The 17,942-nt window shown below is 46.0% G+C and overlaps 1 protein-coding gene across 1 annotated transcript in view; it reads right to left on the bottom strand.

The window, feature by feature from the left end:
• Positions 1 to 1,579: 1,579 nt before the first annotated feature.
• EXOC4 (exocyst complex component 4) overlaps positions 1,580 to 17,942 on the bottom strand; it is a gene marked incomplete at its 5' end in the record, with an annotated part of 50,803 nt that continues 34,440 nt past the window's right edge. Inside the window, one exon of the mRNA XM_015829328.1 lies at positions 1,580 to 1,817. Coding sequence (XP_015684814.1) covers positions 1,580 to 1,817 — 238 coding nt within the window. The remainder of the gene's footprint in view (positions 1,818 to 17,942) is intronic.

The following is a 17,942-nucleotide window of genomic DNA, read 5'->3' as shown; positions in this document are numbered from 1 at the left end:
AGGAAGGAAGGAAAGAAAGGAGAGAAGGAAAGAAGGGAATGGAAGAGAGAAAGAGATAAAACAGCACTGAAAAAAAAAAGTGACCGATGATCATTTTTCACCCTTACACTGCGGCATCCCCACGGTCGCAGGATCAAAACTCGCACGCTTGAAGAGTTCCAGAATTATCTTTTAATGTTCCAGTTGCACCAAGAGGAAAGTAAGGCAAGGAGGGGACGGATGGAAAACCTGGGAATCAGATCGGATCGGAGAAAGCCATTTTTGCTTCCCGAGGGAGGCGTGAGGCAGACAAATGACAGGGGGAACTTTCCGACAATCAAAAGTTGCTGCTCCCTTCACATCCTCGAAAATGTTTATAATAAAGCAAGGGGGGGGGGAAACCCACTGAATTCTCAAAATCAGGCTCTTGCTTGATCCCAATTCCCCCCCCCCCAGTAGGCAGAAGGGAGCATCATCAGATCTGAACTAGCCACGATGAGATCCTGCAAAATGAACACCTGGGAATTTCTCCCCGACATCCATCTAGATCACGGGTCTTCCAACTTGGTCCTTTTGTGACTTGTGGACTTCAACTCCCAGAATTCCTCAGTCAACATGCATGCTGGCTGAGGAATTCTGGGAGTTGAAGTCCACAAGTCAAGGGGGTCTTCCAACTTGGCCCTTTGATGACTTGTGGACTTCAACTCCCAGAATTCCTCAGCCAGCGTGCCTGGCTGAGGAATTCTGGGAGTTGAAGTCCACAAGGAGTCTTCCAACTTGGCCCTTTAATGACTTGTGGACTTCAACTCCCAGAATTCCTCAGCCAGGCACGCTGTCTGAGGAATTCTGGGAGTTGAAGTCCACACGTCATCAAAGGGCCAAGTTGGAAGACCCCTGATCTAGATTCCTTCAAATGTCATTGGCCACATCGTGGTTTTGGATAGAGGTCGTGGTGGCGGCTTTCCTCCAGTTCAGATCCCTCTGGATCGAACAGACAAGCTTCCCCACCCTTCAGAGCTCAAGAGAAGCAACTCCCCATCGATTGCAACCGATCCCAGTTTATATGCCGCAGATTTAAGGATGCCAGCATATTATCTCGGCTTCTGCTGGTGCCACGGGCAATCCGTCCTGGCGAGGCGGGTCCTGAGACCACGCCGATGGGAAGATATGCACAAAGCAAGTCAAGCCAGCCTCTTCCAATGGGTGCAATGCAAAAAAATAAAGCAAAACGATGCGACTAAGTTCTAACTATGATCTAAAGTTAGCCAGAAAGGATGAAAACTCTGGGGGGGGGAGAGAGAGACAGAGAGAGAAAGAAAAAATCAATTCGCTGTGCCCACCCACCACCCCAGCAAAGAAGCTAACTGAAAAGCCCAAACATTACCCTATAGAGCAGGGGTCTTCCAACTTGGCCCTTTTATGACTTGTGGACTTCAACTCCCAGAATTCCTCAGCCAGGCACGTGGAATTCTGGGAGTTGAAGTCCACAAGTCATCAAAGGGCCAAGTTGGAAGACCCCCTGCCATCGAGACCTTTCCCTTCTCTGCTCCTATTGGCTGTGAAGAAAACATGGCTGCCTCTGGTTACTAGCAGGCCAAAACTACACGGTGGTGATCTTCTTGTCCTTGGTGGCTTGTTTAATGGCAGCCTGCTCGCAGATGATCTCCTTGAGGCGCTGCAACCTCATGTTTTGCGTGGTCTGGTCTCCCACGCCGGTCTGGCTGCGGTGGAGTAAGCTCAGGGCGTGGATGTACTCCAGCTCCGTGTACTTCACGCCTTGGTCCACCACCAGGTTCAGCAGCTCGTCCGCCGTGTTGTAGAGCATCTCGTAGTACTGCCTGAGAAGACAAAAAAACCCAGAATTTGCGTCATCATCATCATCACCTCGCTACTCCTTGCTAGGGTCTTTTCGGGTTTTTGTTTTACTTTTTTCCACCCCTTCAGGTTTTTCTGTAAGGCAATTATTACAGAAGGAGGTGACTCTTTGGATGTCCCGCGCCTTGACCAGGAGGTCTTCAGCCGAGAAGGTTTAAGAGGGGGCCTTGGTTTGTGAAGAGGAGGAAAGGTGGGCAAAAAAGAACAGCAGTCTCCTACAGGAAAGGGTTTGGGATAGGATGGGTTGGGATAGGATGCATTTAGATGGGATGGGAGGAATTTGGTTGGGATGGGTTGGATTGGGATGAGTTGGGTTGGATTGGATTGGGATGGGTTGGAATGCGGGATGGGATAGATTGGGTTGGGATGGGTTGGGTTGGGATGAGAGGGAATGGGTTGGGTTGGAATGGGATGCAATGGGGTGGGTTGGGTTGGGATGAGTTTAGTTGGGTTGGGTTGGGATGAGTTTGGTTGGGATTGGATGCATTGGGATGAGTTGGGTTGGGTTGGGATGGGATGCATTGAGATGGGTTGGGGTGAGTTTAGTTGGGATTGGATGCATTGGGATGAGTTGGATTGGGTTGGGATGAGAGGGAATGGGTTGGGTTGGAATGGGAAGGGATGGGATGGGATGCATTGGGATGGGTTTAGTTGGGTTGGGATGAGTTTAGTTTGGTTGGGTTGGGATGAGTTTGGTTGGGATTGGTTGCATTGGGATGAGTTGGGTTGGGATGGGATGCATTGAGATAGGTTGGGGTGAGTTTAGTTTAGTTGGGATTGGATGCATTGGAATAGGTTGGGATGAGTTTGGTTGGGATTGGATGCATTGGGATGAGTTGGGTTGGGATGAGTTGGGTTGGGAGGGAATGGGTTGGGATGGGATGCATTGAGATGAGATGGTTTGGGTTGGGATGAGAGGGAATGGGTTGGGATTGGATACATTGCGATGAGTTTGGTTTGGTTTGGTTGGGATGGGATGAGTTGGGATTGGATGCATTGGGATGAGTTGGGTTGGGATACATTGGGATGGGATGGGTTGGGTTGGGATGAGAGGGAATGGGTTGGGATGGGATGGGTTGGAATGGGATGGGTTGGGTTGGGATGCATTAGGATGGGACGGGAAGGACAAAGAGTAGCCTTCTGTCCAAAACATCTCCTTTTCTGCTCACTCCCTGCAGCCAAGGTCGGCCGTGGGGGAGAAGAGGGTTTTCCAAACTCTACAGATTGTCCTTGGCTGGAAGAGCCCCGAGTCTGAGTTCAGAAAAGACTGGCTCTCCCTACTCTGGGTCAAGCTGCTGGCCTTCTACCTTGCCCAGAAGCCAAGCTCCCTCCCTTCAGGACTTAACAGTATCTGTCAGTCCTGGGAAGATCAGATTATTTTTAATTAAAATAAACCACCATTATCAAAGGGAGGAAGCAGCGTTCCTTTCGAGCTGGCTGCGATTGAAAACTCCCTCCACTTGGCCTATTCTTGCCTTTGGCCAGTCGGGCAAATGTTTGGGAAATGATTTGTTTGATGAAGCGCTCGGCTGGGTGTGTGTTTGCCTCCCTTGTCGGGGAAATGTATTAATAAATATTGATCAGGAGGGCTTCCTGGGTTTTTTTGCCTAAGCAATTCGATGCGGCCCCTGTCTCCCGATCTTATCAAATAATGAAATATGGACGAGTTCGTGAAATCCTCCCTGTCAGCCCACACTGTCTTTCCTAGGTTTGGCCTCCCTCCGGCAGCCAGAAATATTCCGGTCTTAGTTTTGGGGAAAGAGGCCAGCAAACACATTTTGGCAGGAACATTCACCTTGATTCATGCCACGTTTCCTGCCGTCTGTGCTGCAGTAAAACTGGCTGTCTCACAGTAGCTACTGGTCCTGACCACTAGGGGGCACTAGGGTTCGGACGAGCCCCAATATAGACAGTCCTCGACTTACGACTGTAATTGAGCCTAGCAATTAAGACGGTGTGTTGTGATAGTTGCAAAGCAGGTCATCATCGCGTGATTGACCTGGTTTTATGTCTTCCCCCTCTCCCAGCGGTTGTAAGTTGAATGCAGCAGTTGTAAATTAAATCAGCTGCTGTTTAGCGAATCCACTGTTTGCTATGGGCTGATTGTTATTTATTTATTTATTTATTTATTTATTTATTTATTTATTTATTTATTTATTTATTTATTAATTTTATATACCGCCCTATCTCCCTTACGGGACTCAGGGCGGTGAACAGGCGATACTAAAAACCACGATAATAAATAAATAGTTTCTGTTCTAAAATCGAATTAAATAACAGGCCTGTTCTAAAAACACACCCATACAAAAACACACACCATACAAAACCCATCCAGTTTGCCGTAAACTGGAAGTAAACTCTGTTTTTTTTGGGGGGGGGGAAACGTGGCAAATTGCAGTCACGTAACCGTGTAGCAGGTGCCAACTTTGGGGAGCTTATAACAGGAGACCAAGAAACAGCCGCCACGTAGGACAAACGGGCAGAAGGGGAGCGGCGTGCAACCTTGAACACCAAGTAGCAGTCAGAAGCCTTGATGACAATTCCTTAACGACACAACGCATGGACAGACTTCATCATAGTTTCAGTGGGAAACTGAGTCCAAAAACACTGGAGAATTCCTGGAAGCCTCAAGACACATGAGCCATCAACAGGCACAGAGAGATAAACGACATCTACCCACCGTTCAAAAAAAAGACCATCAAAAAAACCAAACAGGAAACAGAAAGACCAAAACACCCCCTCGCCAGCAACCAACACCCAGATGAGCAGAAATTAACACCAAGGTTAACACCAGAGCAACAATCAAGGAAAGCAATACCCTAATCAAGGAACTATTGGTTCAGACAAAGAATCAAATTGTAAAGTGTAGACTAATCAAGGGATCATCAAGAACTGACAGAGCAAACACCACCTAGCACTGATGATGTTACCTAGTTGGGTCATGAAACGTCTGTAAGAAAGCAACCAAGCCCGGAGAGCACCAAGGACCCCACAGTTGTAACTGCCCTTCTTCCCTTCCTCTCTCTCTTCCTCCCCCTCCTCCTCCCCACAAACGCCAATTCCTTCTAGCACTGATGATGTTACCCGGTTGGGTCATGAAACGTCTGCAAGAAAACCACCCAACTCAGAGAGCACCAAGGACCCCACAGTCATCGTTGTCGTTGTCGTTGTCGTCCTCCTCCTCCTCCTCCTCCTCCTCCTCCCAGAGAGCAGCAAAAACCCCACAGCCATCCTCCTCCTTCTCCTCTTATATGCAAATCCCATTCCTTTCTATGGTAGCACTGATGATGTTCCCTAGTTGGGTCATGAAACGTCTGCAAGAAAACTACCCAGCTCAGGGAGCACCAAGGACACCACAGTTCATCCTCCTCCTCCTCCTCCTCCTCCTGTCCACAAACCCCCCTCCCTTCTAGCACTGATGAGACTACCTATTTTGGTTATAAAATGTCTGCAAGGAAACCACCCAGCTCAGAGAGCACCGAGGACCCCAAACCTCAACACCTGAGCTACAAACACACAAACATTAAAACAAAAACCAAAAACCACTCAGGTGCCTGACCCACAATTACCAATCCATTGGATCATAAAATTCGTGGGACTCCAACATCCGCTTATCCTGGTGCCTTAGAGTTTTGATTCTTCTTCACCCCCCAGAATTCCTTCTGATAGATGGGGTAGCTATATCAGCTTATTAAATAAATTATTATCCCTGAAACCTGGCTACGAGGCAGCGTGTGCTGGAGTTAAAGAATCAGCAACCATTTGGCCAATAGGAAGAACCGTGATTTGGACCGCCTGAACCAGGAAATTATATTTTTAAGAGGAAAACAAATGAACAATTACGTCGTGATGCTTACTGGCGTCTTGAATGCGCCTGGAAAGTAAAGCACAATTATTGTTTTTCCGAGAAGAGGATCTTGGAAGATCAGGGTAGAGAAAAACGTATGATTTGAGCAGCAGATTTTAATGGAATAATCATAGAGGGAAGGCATGCCAAAGATAACACAGCTCATCGCTTCCAAATCTCTCTCTTTTTTTCCTTTAAAAAAAAAAAAAGCAGGATAATTTCCTGGCTGGCTGTCAGACACGCTGCAATCCTACTGAAAAAAAGGTTGTTTTCTTTCTTTTTCTCAATGCGAAATTACATTTATTTGAAAACGGGTGTTTTTCTATTTAAAACGAAAAGAAAAAAAGAACCGAAAAGAAACCAAAAGTCAGATTTATGCAGGAAGAGGAGGAGACAGACAGAAGGATACAGAGAAAACTGGGGTAATAAATAGGGAGAAACCAAGGCCATAGGTGGTGAATTACTTATATTGAGGTTTGGAGATTAAGAAACTGTGTAAATTATCAAATCTATTTTTTTTTCCCTCCCCAGAGAAGACGGCTGATCATGATTAAGTCGAGAAAATCACCTTTTCTTTAGAGAGGTCTCGGGTTAGAGGTGAAAATTAGCATTTAAATGGACAGAGCTCCTGATGGCACTCAAGGGAGATTGTTTCACCGCGACCGCCTGGCCAAATGAGATTATTATTATTATTTTTTAATATCTCAGGGGAGTTTCTGGGGGGGCCCTGCCTGATCACTTCTCCCCACAGTGCTTTTCCCTGAGAGGAAGGGAGAGGAATATAAAAAATTCACTCGTGTCTGCGTCAAACAAAATAAGGTTCTAGTTCAAGATTTGGGATCTGTGTTGTGCAAAATGAGGAAAGTCAACATTCGGATGGCGACGTCACCTCATGAAGCAGGGGTGTTCAAACTCGGCCCTTTTATGACTCGTGGACTTCAACTCCCAGAATTCCTCAGTCATAAATGGGCCACGTTTGAGGACCCCTGTCTTAAATCTAACAAACAAAATGGAGGCTGGCTGAGGAATTCTGGGAGTTGAAGTCCATGAGTCATAAAAGGGCCGAGTTTGAAGACCCCTGGCTTAAATCTAACAAACAAAATGGAGGCTGGCTGAGGAATTCTGGGAGTTGAAGTCCACCAGTCATCAAAGGGCCGAGTTTGAAGACCCCTGTCTTAAATCTAACAAACAAAATGGAGGCTGGCTGAGGAATTCTGGGAGTTGAAGTCCACGAGTCATAAAAGGACCGAGTTTGAAGACCCCTGTCTTAAATCTAACACACAAAATGGAGGCTGGCTGAGGAATTCTGGGAGTTGAAGTCCACTAGTCATCAAAGGGCCAAGTTTGAAAACCCCTGTCTTAAATCTAACACACAAAATGGAGGCTGGCTGAGGAATTCTGGGAGTTGAAGTCCACGAGTCATCAAAGGGCCGAGTTTGAAGAGCCCTGTCTTAAATCTAACAAACAAAATGGAGGCTGGCTGAGGAATTCTGGGAGTTGCAAGTCCACGAGTCATAAAAGGGCCAAGTTTGAAAACCCCTGTCTTAAATCTAACACACAAAATGGAGGCTGGCTGAGGAATTCTGGGAGTTGAAGTCCACTAGTCATAAAAGGCCCGAGTTTGAAGACCCCTGTCTTTAATCTAACACACAAAATGGAGGCTGGCTGAGGAATTCTGGGAGTTGAAGTCAACAAGTCATAAAAGGGCCAAGTTTGAAGACCCCTGTCTTAAATATCACACACAAAATGGAGGCTGGCTGAGGAATTCTGGGAGTTGAAGTCCATGAGTCATAAAAGGGCCGAGTTTGAAGACCCCTGTCATAGAGCTTCTCAAAGGACAGGGCTAGAGAGTTAACTTCCAGGTCAGAGAGCAAGAATCCAATTTTTAGGACCTCATGGTCCATCTCTTCTTGGATTTGATGCCTTCTAGAGAAGTTTGAATACCACTCAACTTAGAACTTGACTCGTTTCTCAACCTTGGCCACTTTAAGAAGTCTGGACCTCAACTCCCAGAATTCCCCAGCCGGGCATGCCAGCTGAAGAATTCTGGGAGTTGTAATCCAGACTTCTTAAACTTGTGAAGATTGAAAACCATACGACAAGCGATTATGAAACTAGGTTAAGTTTAGCCTAATGAAGAGAAGGCTTAGAGGGAGACACGAGAGCATCTTCCAATATTTGAGGGGCTGCTTCCAAAAGCAGCTGAAAGCAGGACAAGAAGCAATGGATGGAAACTAATCAAGGAGAGAAGCAACCTGGAACTTAAGAGGAATTTCCTGACAGTTAGAACAATTAATCAGTGGAACTACTTGCCTCCAGAAATTGTGGGTGCTCCATCCTGGAAGTTTTCAAGAAGAGATTGGACAACCATTTGTCTGAAATAGTTCTAGCCTCTTCTTAAAAACCTCCAGTGATGGAGCACCCACGATTTCTGGAGGCAAGCTGTTCCGCTGGTTAATTGTCCTCACTCTCAGGAAGTTTCTCCTTAATTCCAGGTTGCTTCTCTCTTTGGTCAGTTTCCAACCATTGTTTCTTGTCTGGTGCTCTGGAGAACAGTTTGACCCCCTCTTCCTTGTGGCAGCCCCTCAAATACTGGAACGCTGCTATCACGTCTCTCCTATTTCTTCTTTTCTTTAGACTAGCCAAACCCAAGTCCGTATGTTTTGATCGCCAGGCCTCCGATCATCTTAGTTGCTCTTCTCTGCATTTTTTCCAAACTCTCAACACCTTTTTTGTGATACGGTGACCAAAATTGGCTGCAGTATTCCAGGTGTGGCCTCACTAGGTTTTTTATAAAGCGGTACTAATACTGGTCTAAGGATTCCTGCTTTGGGTAGGGGCTGGACTAGACGATCTCCAAAGTCCCCTTCAGCCCCAGGATTCTATGCCTGCCTGTATCCCATTGATGACAACCAAGTCAAACTCAGCAGTCCATAAAATCTTGACGCATTCATGTTCCTCTTTAGCTGGGGAGCCTGCACGACTAAGGAAGCTTTACCACGACGGGACCCCCCGAGGTCAGCAATTGGTCACCACGATGTAAAAAAGATGTTGAGACTCTAGAAAGAGTGCAGAGAAGAGCAACAAAGATGATTAGGGGACTGGAGGCTAAAGCATATAAGGAACGGTTGCTGGAATTGGGTATGTCTAGTTTAACGAAGAGAAGGACGAGGGGGGACATGATAGCCGTGTTCCAGTATCTCAGGGGCTGCCCCAAAGAAGAGGGAGTCAAGCTATTCTCCAAAGCCCCTGAAGGCAGGACAAGAAGCAATGGATGGAGACTCATCAAGGAGAGAAGCAACCTGGAACTAAGGAGAAACTTCCTGACAGTGAGAACAATTAACCAGTGGAACAACCTGCTTCCAGAAGCGGTGAATGCGCCAACACTGGAGGTTTTTAAGAAGAGACTGGACAGACATTTGTCCGAAATGGTATAGGGCTTTCTGCCTGAGCAGGGGGCTGGACTAGATGACCTCCAAGGTCCCTTCCAACTTTATTATTATTATTATTATTATTATTATTATTATTATTATTATTATTATTATTATTATTATTATTATTATTATAATATTATTATTATTATTATTATTATTATTATTATTATTATTACTCCATCTATCTTAGGAAAAGAAACTCTTATGATTTTTCTACAACTTTTGCCTCCCGAAAGCACGCTGCTAATGATGCCGGGTGCCGGTTAATTAGCGAAAAGACGTTGGCGTCTCCTGCACTTTCAAAACGGGGTCCTCTTTGGCTCCCCCCGTAGATTATTCAGCCAGAAAACCTCTTTATTTCCTCCTTTCCCTCCCCTCCCCAGCGTGGAGCTTTATTATAGGGCATTAAAAGAGCCCCTTCCGCACTTATCTAAATCTTTAATTAGTTCTATAATATACCGATGGTATCAGGCCTAATTAAATTTATACAGCTAAAAAGGGCAGTGAAATTCTAACCAACTGAGCCGCAAAGTACATATTAAACAGCAAATTTAATGGTTCACGCCGATAAGTGCAATTCCCCCCCCCCCCACAAAAACCCTAAATTCAATTTGGGGGCCTTGTGTTCAAAATTGATTTTGCATGTGCAAATCGCTGCCGGGGGGGGGGGGGATAAGGGGAAGGGGAGGGGCGATCTTGTTCATATATGGGGGGGGGAGAAACTGCTAATCCACCCTATTTAAAGACCCGAATCGGAGGGAGGGAAACGGTGTGTGTGTGTGTGTATGTGTGTGTGTGTGTGTGTGTAAAATTGTACTTTTTAAAGACAGAGAAGGCAGAAATGGTCAAAGTTGGACGCCGGCTTATAAAGAACATTAAGCGATTTTTGCTCCCTGCGAAAGAGAGGGGAAGAGATGGGAGAACGTTAACGTGGGTCTGCGGGGAAAGAGAGGAGTCAGCACTTTTGTGTCCCAGTCAGCGGAAAACGTTAACGCAATTTTAGCTTCCCGCTGGGAACCAGGGACCGAGGCCTCCTCCGCAGAGAAGGTGGAATCGTTTCCGAGTTGCACCCAAGGGCCTGACGCTGGCACCGCCGCCAAAAAAGGGAGAAGTGACTACGTCTGCAATAATCGGTTAAGCACAGAACGCTGGCAGTCACTAACTGTGTGCAAGGCCCTCTTTGTGACCCATAGAAGAGAATATTTGCAGCCCCCGGGGTTGAACTGTGGGGTCCTTGGTGCTGTCTGGGCTGGGTCATGAAGCTGCAGGGAGGAGGAGGAGGAGGAGGAGGAGGAGGACCACCGTGAGATCCTTGGTGCTCTCTGGGCTTGGTGGTTTTCCTGAAGATGTTTCATGACCCAACTGGGTCATGAAAGTGCTAGAAGGGGAGTTGCACAGAGGAGGAGGAGGAGGAGGTGGTGGTGGTGGAGTAGGAGGAGGAGGAGGAGGAGGAAGAGTAGGAGGAGGAGAACCGTGGGATCCTAGGTGCTCTCTGGGCTTCATAGTTTTTTTTGCAGATGTTGCATGACCCAACTAGGTAACATCATCAGCATTAGAAGGGAGGAGGAGGAGGAGGACCGTGGGATCCTTGGTGCTCTCTGAGCTTCGTGGTTTTTTTGCAGACGTTGCATGACCCAACTGGGTAACATCATCAGCATTAGAAGGGAGGAGGAGGAGGAGGAGGAGGAAGAGGAGGACCGTGGGATCCTTGGTCCTCTCTGAACTTGACGTTTTCTTGCAGACATTTCATGACCAAACTAGGGAACATCATCAGTGCTAGAAGGGAGAGGGGTGTGCAGAGAGGAGGAGGAGGAGGAGGAGGAGGACCATGGGATCCTTGGTGCTCTCTGGGCGTGGTAGTTTTCTTGCAGACGTTTCATGACCCAGCAAGGTAACATCATCAGTGTTAGAAGGGAGTGGGGTTTGCTCTCTGTTTATATACCAGAGCTTTGCCCTGTCATTGTTGGCGGGAGTGTCCTTGGTGGTTTCTTGATTAGGCTGTTTACTGTTCATTTGTCTGAGTTGGTATGTCCTTGATTGGACTGGTGATTACGGCTTGGTTGCCAGACTAATAACAGAATTGAAAGGGACCTTGGAGGCCATCTAATCCAACCCCCTGCTCAAGGAAGAAAACCTATACCGTTTCAGACAAATGGCTGTCCAGTCTCTTCTTAAAAACTTCCAGTGATGGAGCACCCACAACTTCTAGAGGCAAGGAGTTCCACTGATTAATTGTCCTCGCTGTCGGGAAATTTCTCCTTAGTTCTAGGTTGCTTCTCTCCTTGATGGGTTTCCATCCGTTGCTTCTTGTCCTGCCTTCGGGCACTTTGGAGAGTAGCTTGACTCCCTCCCTCTGTGACTATCCTTCAAATATTGGAACAATACCAATAGTGTTAACCTCTAATCTGATCTGGTGTTGATTGCTGGGGAGGAGCTGTTTTGGTCTCACTGTTTCCTTTTTAGCTTTTTGATCGTCTCCTTTGAATGGTGTGTAGACGTCGTTGACCTCTTTGTGCCTGTTGATGGCTGAAGGGTTCCCGCGGCAGGTTTCCAGGAATTCTCTTGTCTCTTTAGCTTGGCCTAGGCTTGGTCTAGAATGCTTCAGGTTTCTTGGTCCAGCCAGACCATTGTTGGTCCACCCAAAACCAGGGATGACCACCTGCTACTGGGAGCATCAAACAGAAAGCTTCACGGAACCGTGCACGGAAAAAGATTTATGGAAACGAAGGACAAGTTGCCCAATTCATAAACCCTCTTTGGCAGAGAGACACACCAGAAGATGTGTTCTGTACGCTCAGACTTCACCGAAGCTAATGAGAGAGATTGATTTTTGTTCATGCTACACAGGCTTGTACCAGTTCTGGCTCAACCTTAACTGGCTGGGTCCAAAATCAATTCCATATTTTTCCATTTGGTTGGCACGTTCTCCGCGAGCGTCCTTCGGCTTTTTGGCTTCGACGTAACGCAACTTGCCAGCCTATCTGTTGTTTGCCAAGGGTCTGAAGTGCCTCATCTCGGAGTGTGACAAGCTAGGATGGGTTCTTGGACAAGCCTGTGTTGCTAACTTCAAATCCCCGGTTGCTTCATTAGCGACCTAAGCAGCCCTAGAAGTCCTTGGGAAAGCCATCATCTCGGCTGCCAAACGAGGTTGGCTCACCCCTCACCAGGAAGTCTGCAAAAGCTATAAAGAGTAGACAAATGTTCATGAGGAGGTCCCACAAAAGAAGCCAGAATTCAAAAAGAGAAACCAGATTCAATTGTGGTCGTTCAGTCGAGGACTACCTGGGGATGGTCATCCAAGAGCCGTTGATTGCCAGCTGATGATGGAGTTAGTTCAGGGTTTTGAGTTGATTCCACACCACAAATGGTTAGTGGCCTCCCACTGTCCCAAAATTTTATCTTCTCTGGGCAGTGACGATGATGATAAATGAGAGCAATTCGGATTGGAGGCTAAAACATGTAAGGAACGGTTGCTGGAATTGGGGGAGTCTAGTCTAATGAAGAGAAGGACGAGGGGGGACATGATAGCAGTGTTCCAGTATCTCAGGGTTGCCACAAAGAAGAGGGAGTCAAGCTATTCTCCAAAGCACCTGAAGGCAGGACAAGAAGCAACAGATGGAAACTAACCTAGAACTAAGGAGAAACTTCCTGACAGTGAGAACAATTAACCAGTGGAACAGCTTGCCACCAGAAGCTGTGAATGCTCCAACACTGGAAGTTTTTAAGAAGAGATTGGACAGCCATTTGTCTGAAATGGTATAGCAGTTCCACTGGTTAATTGTTCTCACTGTCGGGAAGTTTCTCCTTAGTTCTAGGTTGCTTCTCTCCTTGATGAGTTTCCATCCATTGCTTGTTGTCCTGCCTTCAGCGGCTTTGGAGAATAGCTTGACTCCCTCTTCTTTGGGGCAGCCCCTGAGATACTGGAAGACTGCTATCATGTCCCCCCTCGTCCTTCTCTTCATTAAACTAGACATGCCCAATTCTAGCAACGTTCCTTATATGTTTTAGCCTCCAGTTCAATAATCATCTTTGTTGCTCTTCTCTGCACTCTTTCTAGAGTCTCAACATCTTTTCTACATCGTGGCGACCAAAGCTGGATGCAGCATTCCAAGTGTGGCCTTACCAAGGCCTTGTAAAGCGGTATTAACATTATGTCGAAAAGTAATGTAATATTGTAGTTTTCTAATGTGTATAATAAAAGTTCTGTATCTGCGAGTGTCTGTCACTGATAATCAAACGGAGGTTTGTTTCCAAATTGTCCTCGTACATTCAGTCATGTTTGACTCTTGCTGATTCTATGGACCGGGTCTCACAGTTGATCTTACATTATTTCTTTGAATTGTTCTACGCTCTCTCTCTGCTGTCAGCTTTGATGGTGTCTTTTGTTGAATCGTTTCAAACCTTCGAAATTCTTCCTTGCCATGCTCATAGTGGGCACTGCACGTATACGAGGCAGGGGTTAATATGGGATGGAGAGAAACACCTTCAAGCATGGAGAAGACCTCATTAGACCTGGCTTAGCCCAGCTAAGTGCCATTGTTCGCTTTCAGAAGAAAGGCAGGGCATAAATCAAATCAGAACCAATCAATAATCAAGCGTTAACTTTCAGAACGAAAGTGACTGGCGAAATAAAAGGGAAGAGGGCTTTAATGCTCCTAAATCTATTCTCCTCTATTAGAACATGTATTTTGGCGACAGACATAGTATTTGACCGGACAGTCTCAAAGGGGAATGACAAAAGAAATTGGAAATTTAAAGAAAAAGAGCTAAGCTGAGCAAAACGGCTACGGTTGAAGATGAATAACAGAATAACAAGAGTTGGAAGGGACCTTGGAGGTCTTCTAGTCCAACCCCCTTGCTCAAGCTTCCCTTTCCAGCTTCTGAATGGAACTGGATTCTCTGGCATCAAGCCTACACGGCTGGCAAGCTCTGGCAACAGGAAGCACTTGGACTTCTGGAAACATCTGCATGGCTAGTAAAGGAGTGTAGCGAAATTCCTGAAAATCTCCCAAACGAATTATCCATCTTATACCTAGCGCAGTTAAGCAGTTTATCAATGATCTAGATCAACTTAAACCTAGTGTGGTTGAGCAATTATCTATGATTCTAGATCAACTTATACCTAGCGTAATTGAGCAATTATCACATCTGGATCAACTTAGACCTAGCATAGTTACGGAATTATCAGTGATCTAGATCAACTTATATCTAGTGTGGTTGAGTAATGATCTATGATCTAGATCAACTTATACCTGGCATGGTTGAGTGGAAAAATTGTCTTCCAAGAAACCAGTCCCTGATCCCCAAAAGGGACCTATGCTGATCTAGATCAACTTATATCTAGCATAGTGAAGCAATTATCTATTAAGTAAATCAAGTTAAGCAATTATCAGTTATTTAGATCAACCTATATCTAGCGTAGTGAAGCAATTATCAATTATTTGATTCAATTTACACCCATTAACAATGATCTTGGCTCTTTGATGACTGGTGGACTTCAACTCCCAGAATTCCTGAGCCAGCCACGCTGAGGGGAAAGGGAGAGGTTTCCAAGCTGAGCCAGGCTGGCTGAGGAATTCTGGGAGTTGAAGTCCACGCGTCATAAAAGAGCCAAGATTGCCTACCCCCGGTCTAGATCAACTTACACCTAGTGAAGTTAAGTCAAGAGTCTCCTTCTCAGGACCCACCTTCCCAAGTCCTTCCCGGACTCAGGAATCTCTTCGAGGACAATACTACTTCCTCTCTTAACCAAGGTCTGTTGGACAACCCATCATACGTGGATTCAACCTGACAATTCTGCCACTGCCTAAAACCGAGTGAGAGAAGACACACACACCCCGGCTTTGATCTCCAAAAGGGAACAGTCACCATGAGGAAAGAGTCTAGGAAAACAAAGAGGGGTGTGTGTGTGTGTGTGTGTGTGTGTGTGTGTTCAGACTTAATCCATCACAATTGGAGCTCTTTGGGGTTTTTTTTCTTTTCCATGTAGGATTCATGCTAATTAACACTGCGCTAAGATCAGAGCTCCATAGAAACAGCAGGGAAGACCACAAACAAGGGGGTGGGGAGGGAAATTATATAACATAGGAGGATATTTAGGCAGCCAAGTTCTTAATTGCAAATGAAATAAATACCGGTTTTCTTCCTTTCTTTTTGTCAGGAACATAAAGCAGAATCCAAGCCGACCTCATTAAAACAAGGCTTAAGCTTGTCGGGCCTTTAGCCTCCAACGGGCTTAGCATATTTCACCGGTTCTTTCTTCCTTCCTAAATTAGTCTGAATATTGAGGTCCTCAACGGCAGTCGTCCCCAACCTTTGCAACCCAGCACGGGGTGGGGGCGTGGGGGGGAAGAAGGGAGCCCTGCAAGTGCAGCTCGACATGTGCAAGTTGAGCTGCACCTGTGTATGTGTGCACACGAGCGTGCAAGTTGAGCTAACTGAAATGTGCAACTTCATTCGCAGTCAATTCCGTGGAGAAAAAAAAATGAAATTAAGAAGACCCTGGCTCTTGCTTGGGGTGGCCACTAGATGGCAGCCTTGCATTGCCAAACCGCCACTATCTGTTGTATTGTGGTACTGCAGAGAGAGAGAGAGAGAAGAGAGAGTGAGAGAGAAAAGAGAGAGGGAGAGAGAGAAAAGAGAGGGAGAGAGAAAAGAGAGAGGGAGAGAGAGAGAGAAAAGAAAGAGAGGGAGAGAGAAGAGAGAAAAGAGAGGGAGAGAGAGGAGGGGGGAGAGAGAAGAGAGGGAGAGAGAGAGAGAGAAAAGAAAGAGAGGGAGAGGAGAGAGAGAAGAGAGAGGGAAGGAGAAAAGAAAGAAAGAGAGAGAGAGAAAAAAGAAAGAGGGAGAGAGAGGGAGAGAAAAGAGAGAGAGAAGAGAGGGAGAGAGAAAAGAGAGAGGGAGAGAGAGAGAAAAGAAAAAGAGAGAGAAGAGAGAGAGAAAAGAAAGAGGGAGAGAGAGGAGGGGAGAGAGAGAGAAGAGAGAAGGAGAGAGAAAAGAAAGAGAGGGAGAGAGAGAGAGAAAAGAAAGAGAGAGAGAGAAAGAAAGAGAGGGAGAGAGAAGAGAGAGAGAGGAGGGGAGAGAGAGAGAAGAGAGAAAAGAGAGGGAGAGAGAGAAAAGAAAGAGAGAGAGAGAGAGAGAGAAAGAGAGGGAGAGAGGAGGGGAGAGAGAGAAGAGAGAAAAGAGAGGGAGAGAGAAGAGAGAGAGGGAGAGAGAGAGAAAAGAAAGAGAGAGAGAAGAGAGAAAAGAGAGGGAGAGAGAGAAAAGAAAGAGAGAGAGAGAGAGAAAAAAAGAGAGGGAGAGAGGAGGGGAGAGAGAGAAGAGAGAAAAGAGAGGGAGAGAGAAGAGAGAGAGAGAGAGAAAGAGACTGTCCATCCATCTCTATCTTTTTCATTGTCACCATGCTTTTTTTTTAAGTTTAAGTTGCCCCACACACACCCCACCCCAAAATAAAGTTTAAAATAAAAAAGGGGGGGATTTAAAGGCCACATTTGGAAGTTGACATAAAGCAATAATAAAATAAAACAAAAAAAATATATTTATTTTTTACTTTTGTTTATACTTTGCTTTGCATTTGTTTTGGTAGTCACTGGTGTGTGTGTGTGTGTGTTTAAGAGTTTGAGCCCCTCCTTCCAAACCTTGATTTAAAATAAAGTTTCAATTGTTTTTTTTTTAAAAAAAGGTTTTAAAAAACCACATTATCCGTAGCAGAACATCCCGATTCAGCCAGAGTTTCATTCCACACAGCATTAACCTTGCGAACTCTCAAGCTTCCTCCTTCCGTTATGTATTCAAGATGGACAGTATTTAATATTTATTTGCTACGTACATGTAGGGGTGTGGGTCTATACATATGTTGTACACAGTATGTTTTAGGTGTGTGTCATGTATGTGTTTCACTTTGAGAGCGGGCAACTAAATTTCATTTTTGATGTGGGCCGTTGTGCCCACAGTAAAAAAAAAAAAATGACAATAAAGGTTATCTTATCTTGTTTGGACAATTGCAGAAAATCTCAAAAAACGGGGATTAGGAAGCGGAGATGCCAACTTAAAAGTGGGGGCGCCGGTGCCCTAACTTGGCTTTTAAAATTTTTAAAATTGGCACAGTTTACCAACGGTTCACCGTTTTCCTATTTCTCTTTCTGCGACCTGTAAGCCGCCCGCGGTCGCTTTATCGGGGAGAGGGGCGGCACATAAATTTAATAAGCGAACGTATAAACTTTGTCTTGGGGCTTCAAGCCATGCCAACCTCTCCTTCTGTTTCAAGCTGTGATTGGCGTGCCGGTTGCCATCCACACATATCCAGTGTGAGGTTGCCTGCCAAAAAAACCTGGCCTAATTCAGTTAACATTCCAAGGAGGGAGGGGAGGAAGAGAAGAAGGGGGGGGGAGAAGAAATCATTTCGAAAGGAAATGATTGAATTTCAGGATGCTATCCCAAGGAGAATTGATAATGAAGGTCCCTGGGCTGTGCAATTTCCTCGAGGTTAGCACGACAAGGTGGTTCCCCGTATGAGGGTCTCAATAATTGGGAGTCATGAGTGGGCTCTGTTGTTCCCCCATCTAATTTGGGGAGGAGGGGAGGAAGAAGGGAGAGAGAGAGAGAGAGGAAGAGAGAGAGGAAGAGGCAGAGAGAGAGGAAGAGGGAGAGGAAGAAGGAGAGAGAGAGGAAGAGAGAGAGGAAGAGGCAGAGAGAGAGAGAAAGGGAGAGAGAGAGAGAGGAAGAAGGTGAGAGAGAGGAAGAGAGAGAGGAAGAGGGAGAGAGGGAGAGAGAGAGAGGAAGAGAGACAGAGAGGAAGAGGCAGAGAGAGA

This window comes from Protobothrops mucrosquamatus, unplaced genomic scaffold (assembly GCF_001527695.2).
Source record: "Protobothrops mucrosquamatus isolate PMUCROS unplaced genomic scaffold, P.Mucros_1.0 scaffold5860, whole genome shotgun sequence".
Taxonomy (NCBI): domain Eukaryota; kingdom Metazoa; phylum Chordata; class Lepidosauria; order Squamata; family Viperidae; genus Protobothrops; species Protobothrops mucrosquamatus.
Note: the sequence above shows the minus strand (reverse complement) of the source record. Positions and strands in the feature narration are given on the sequence as shown.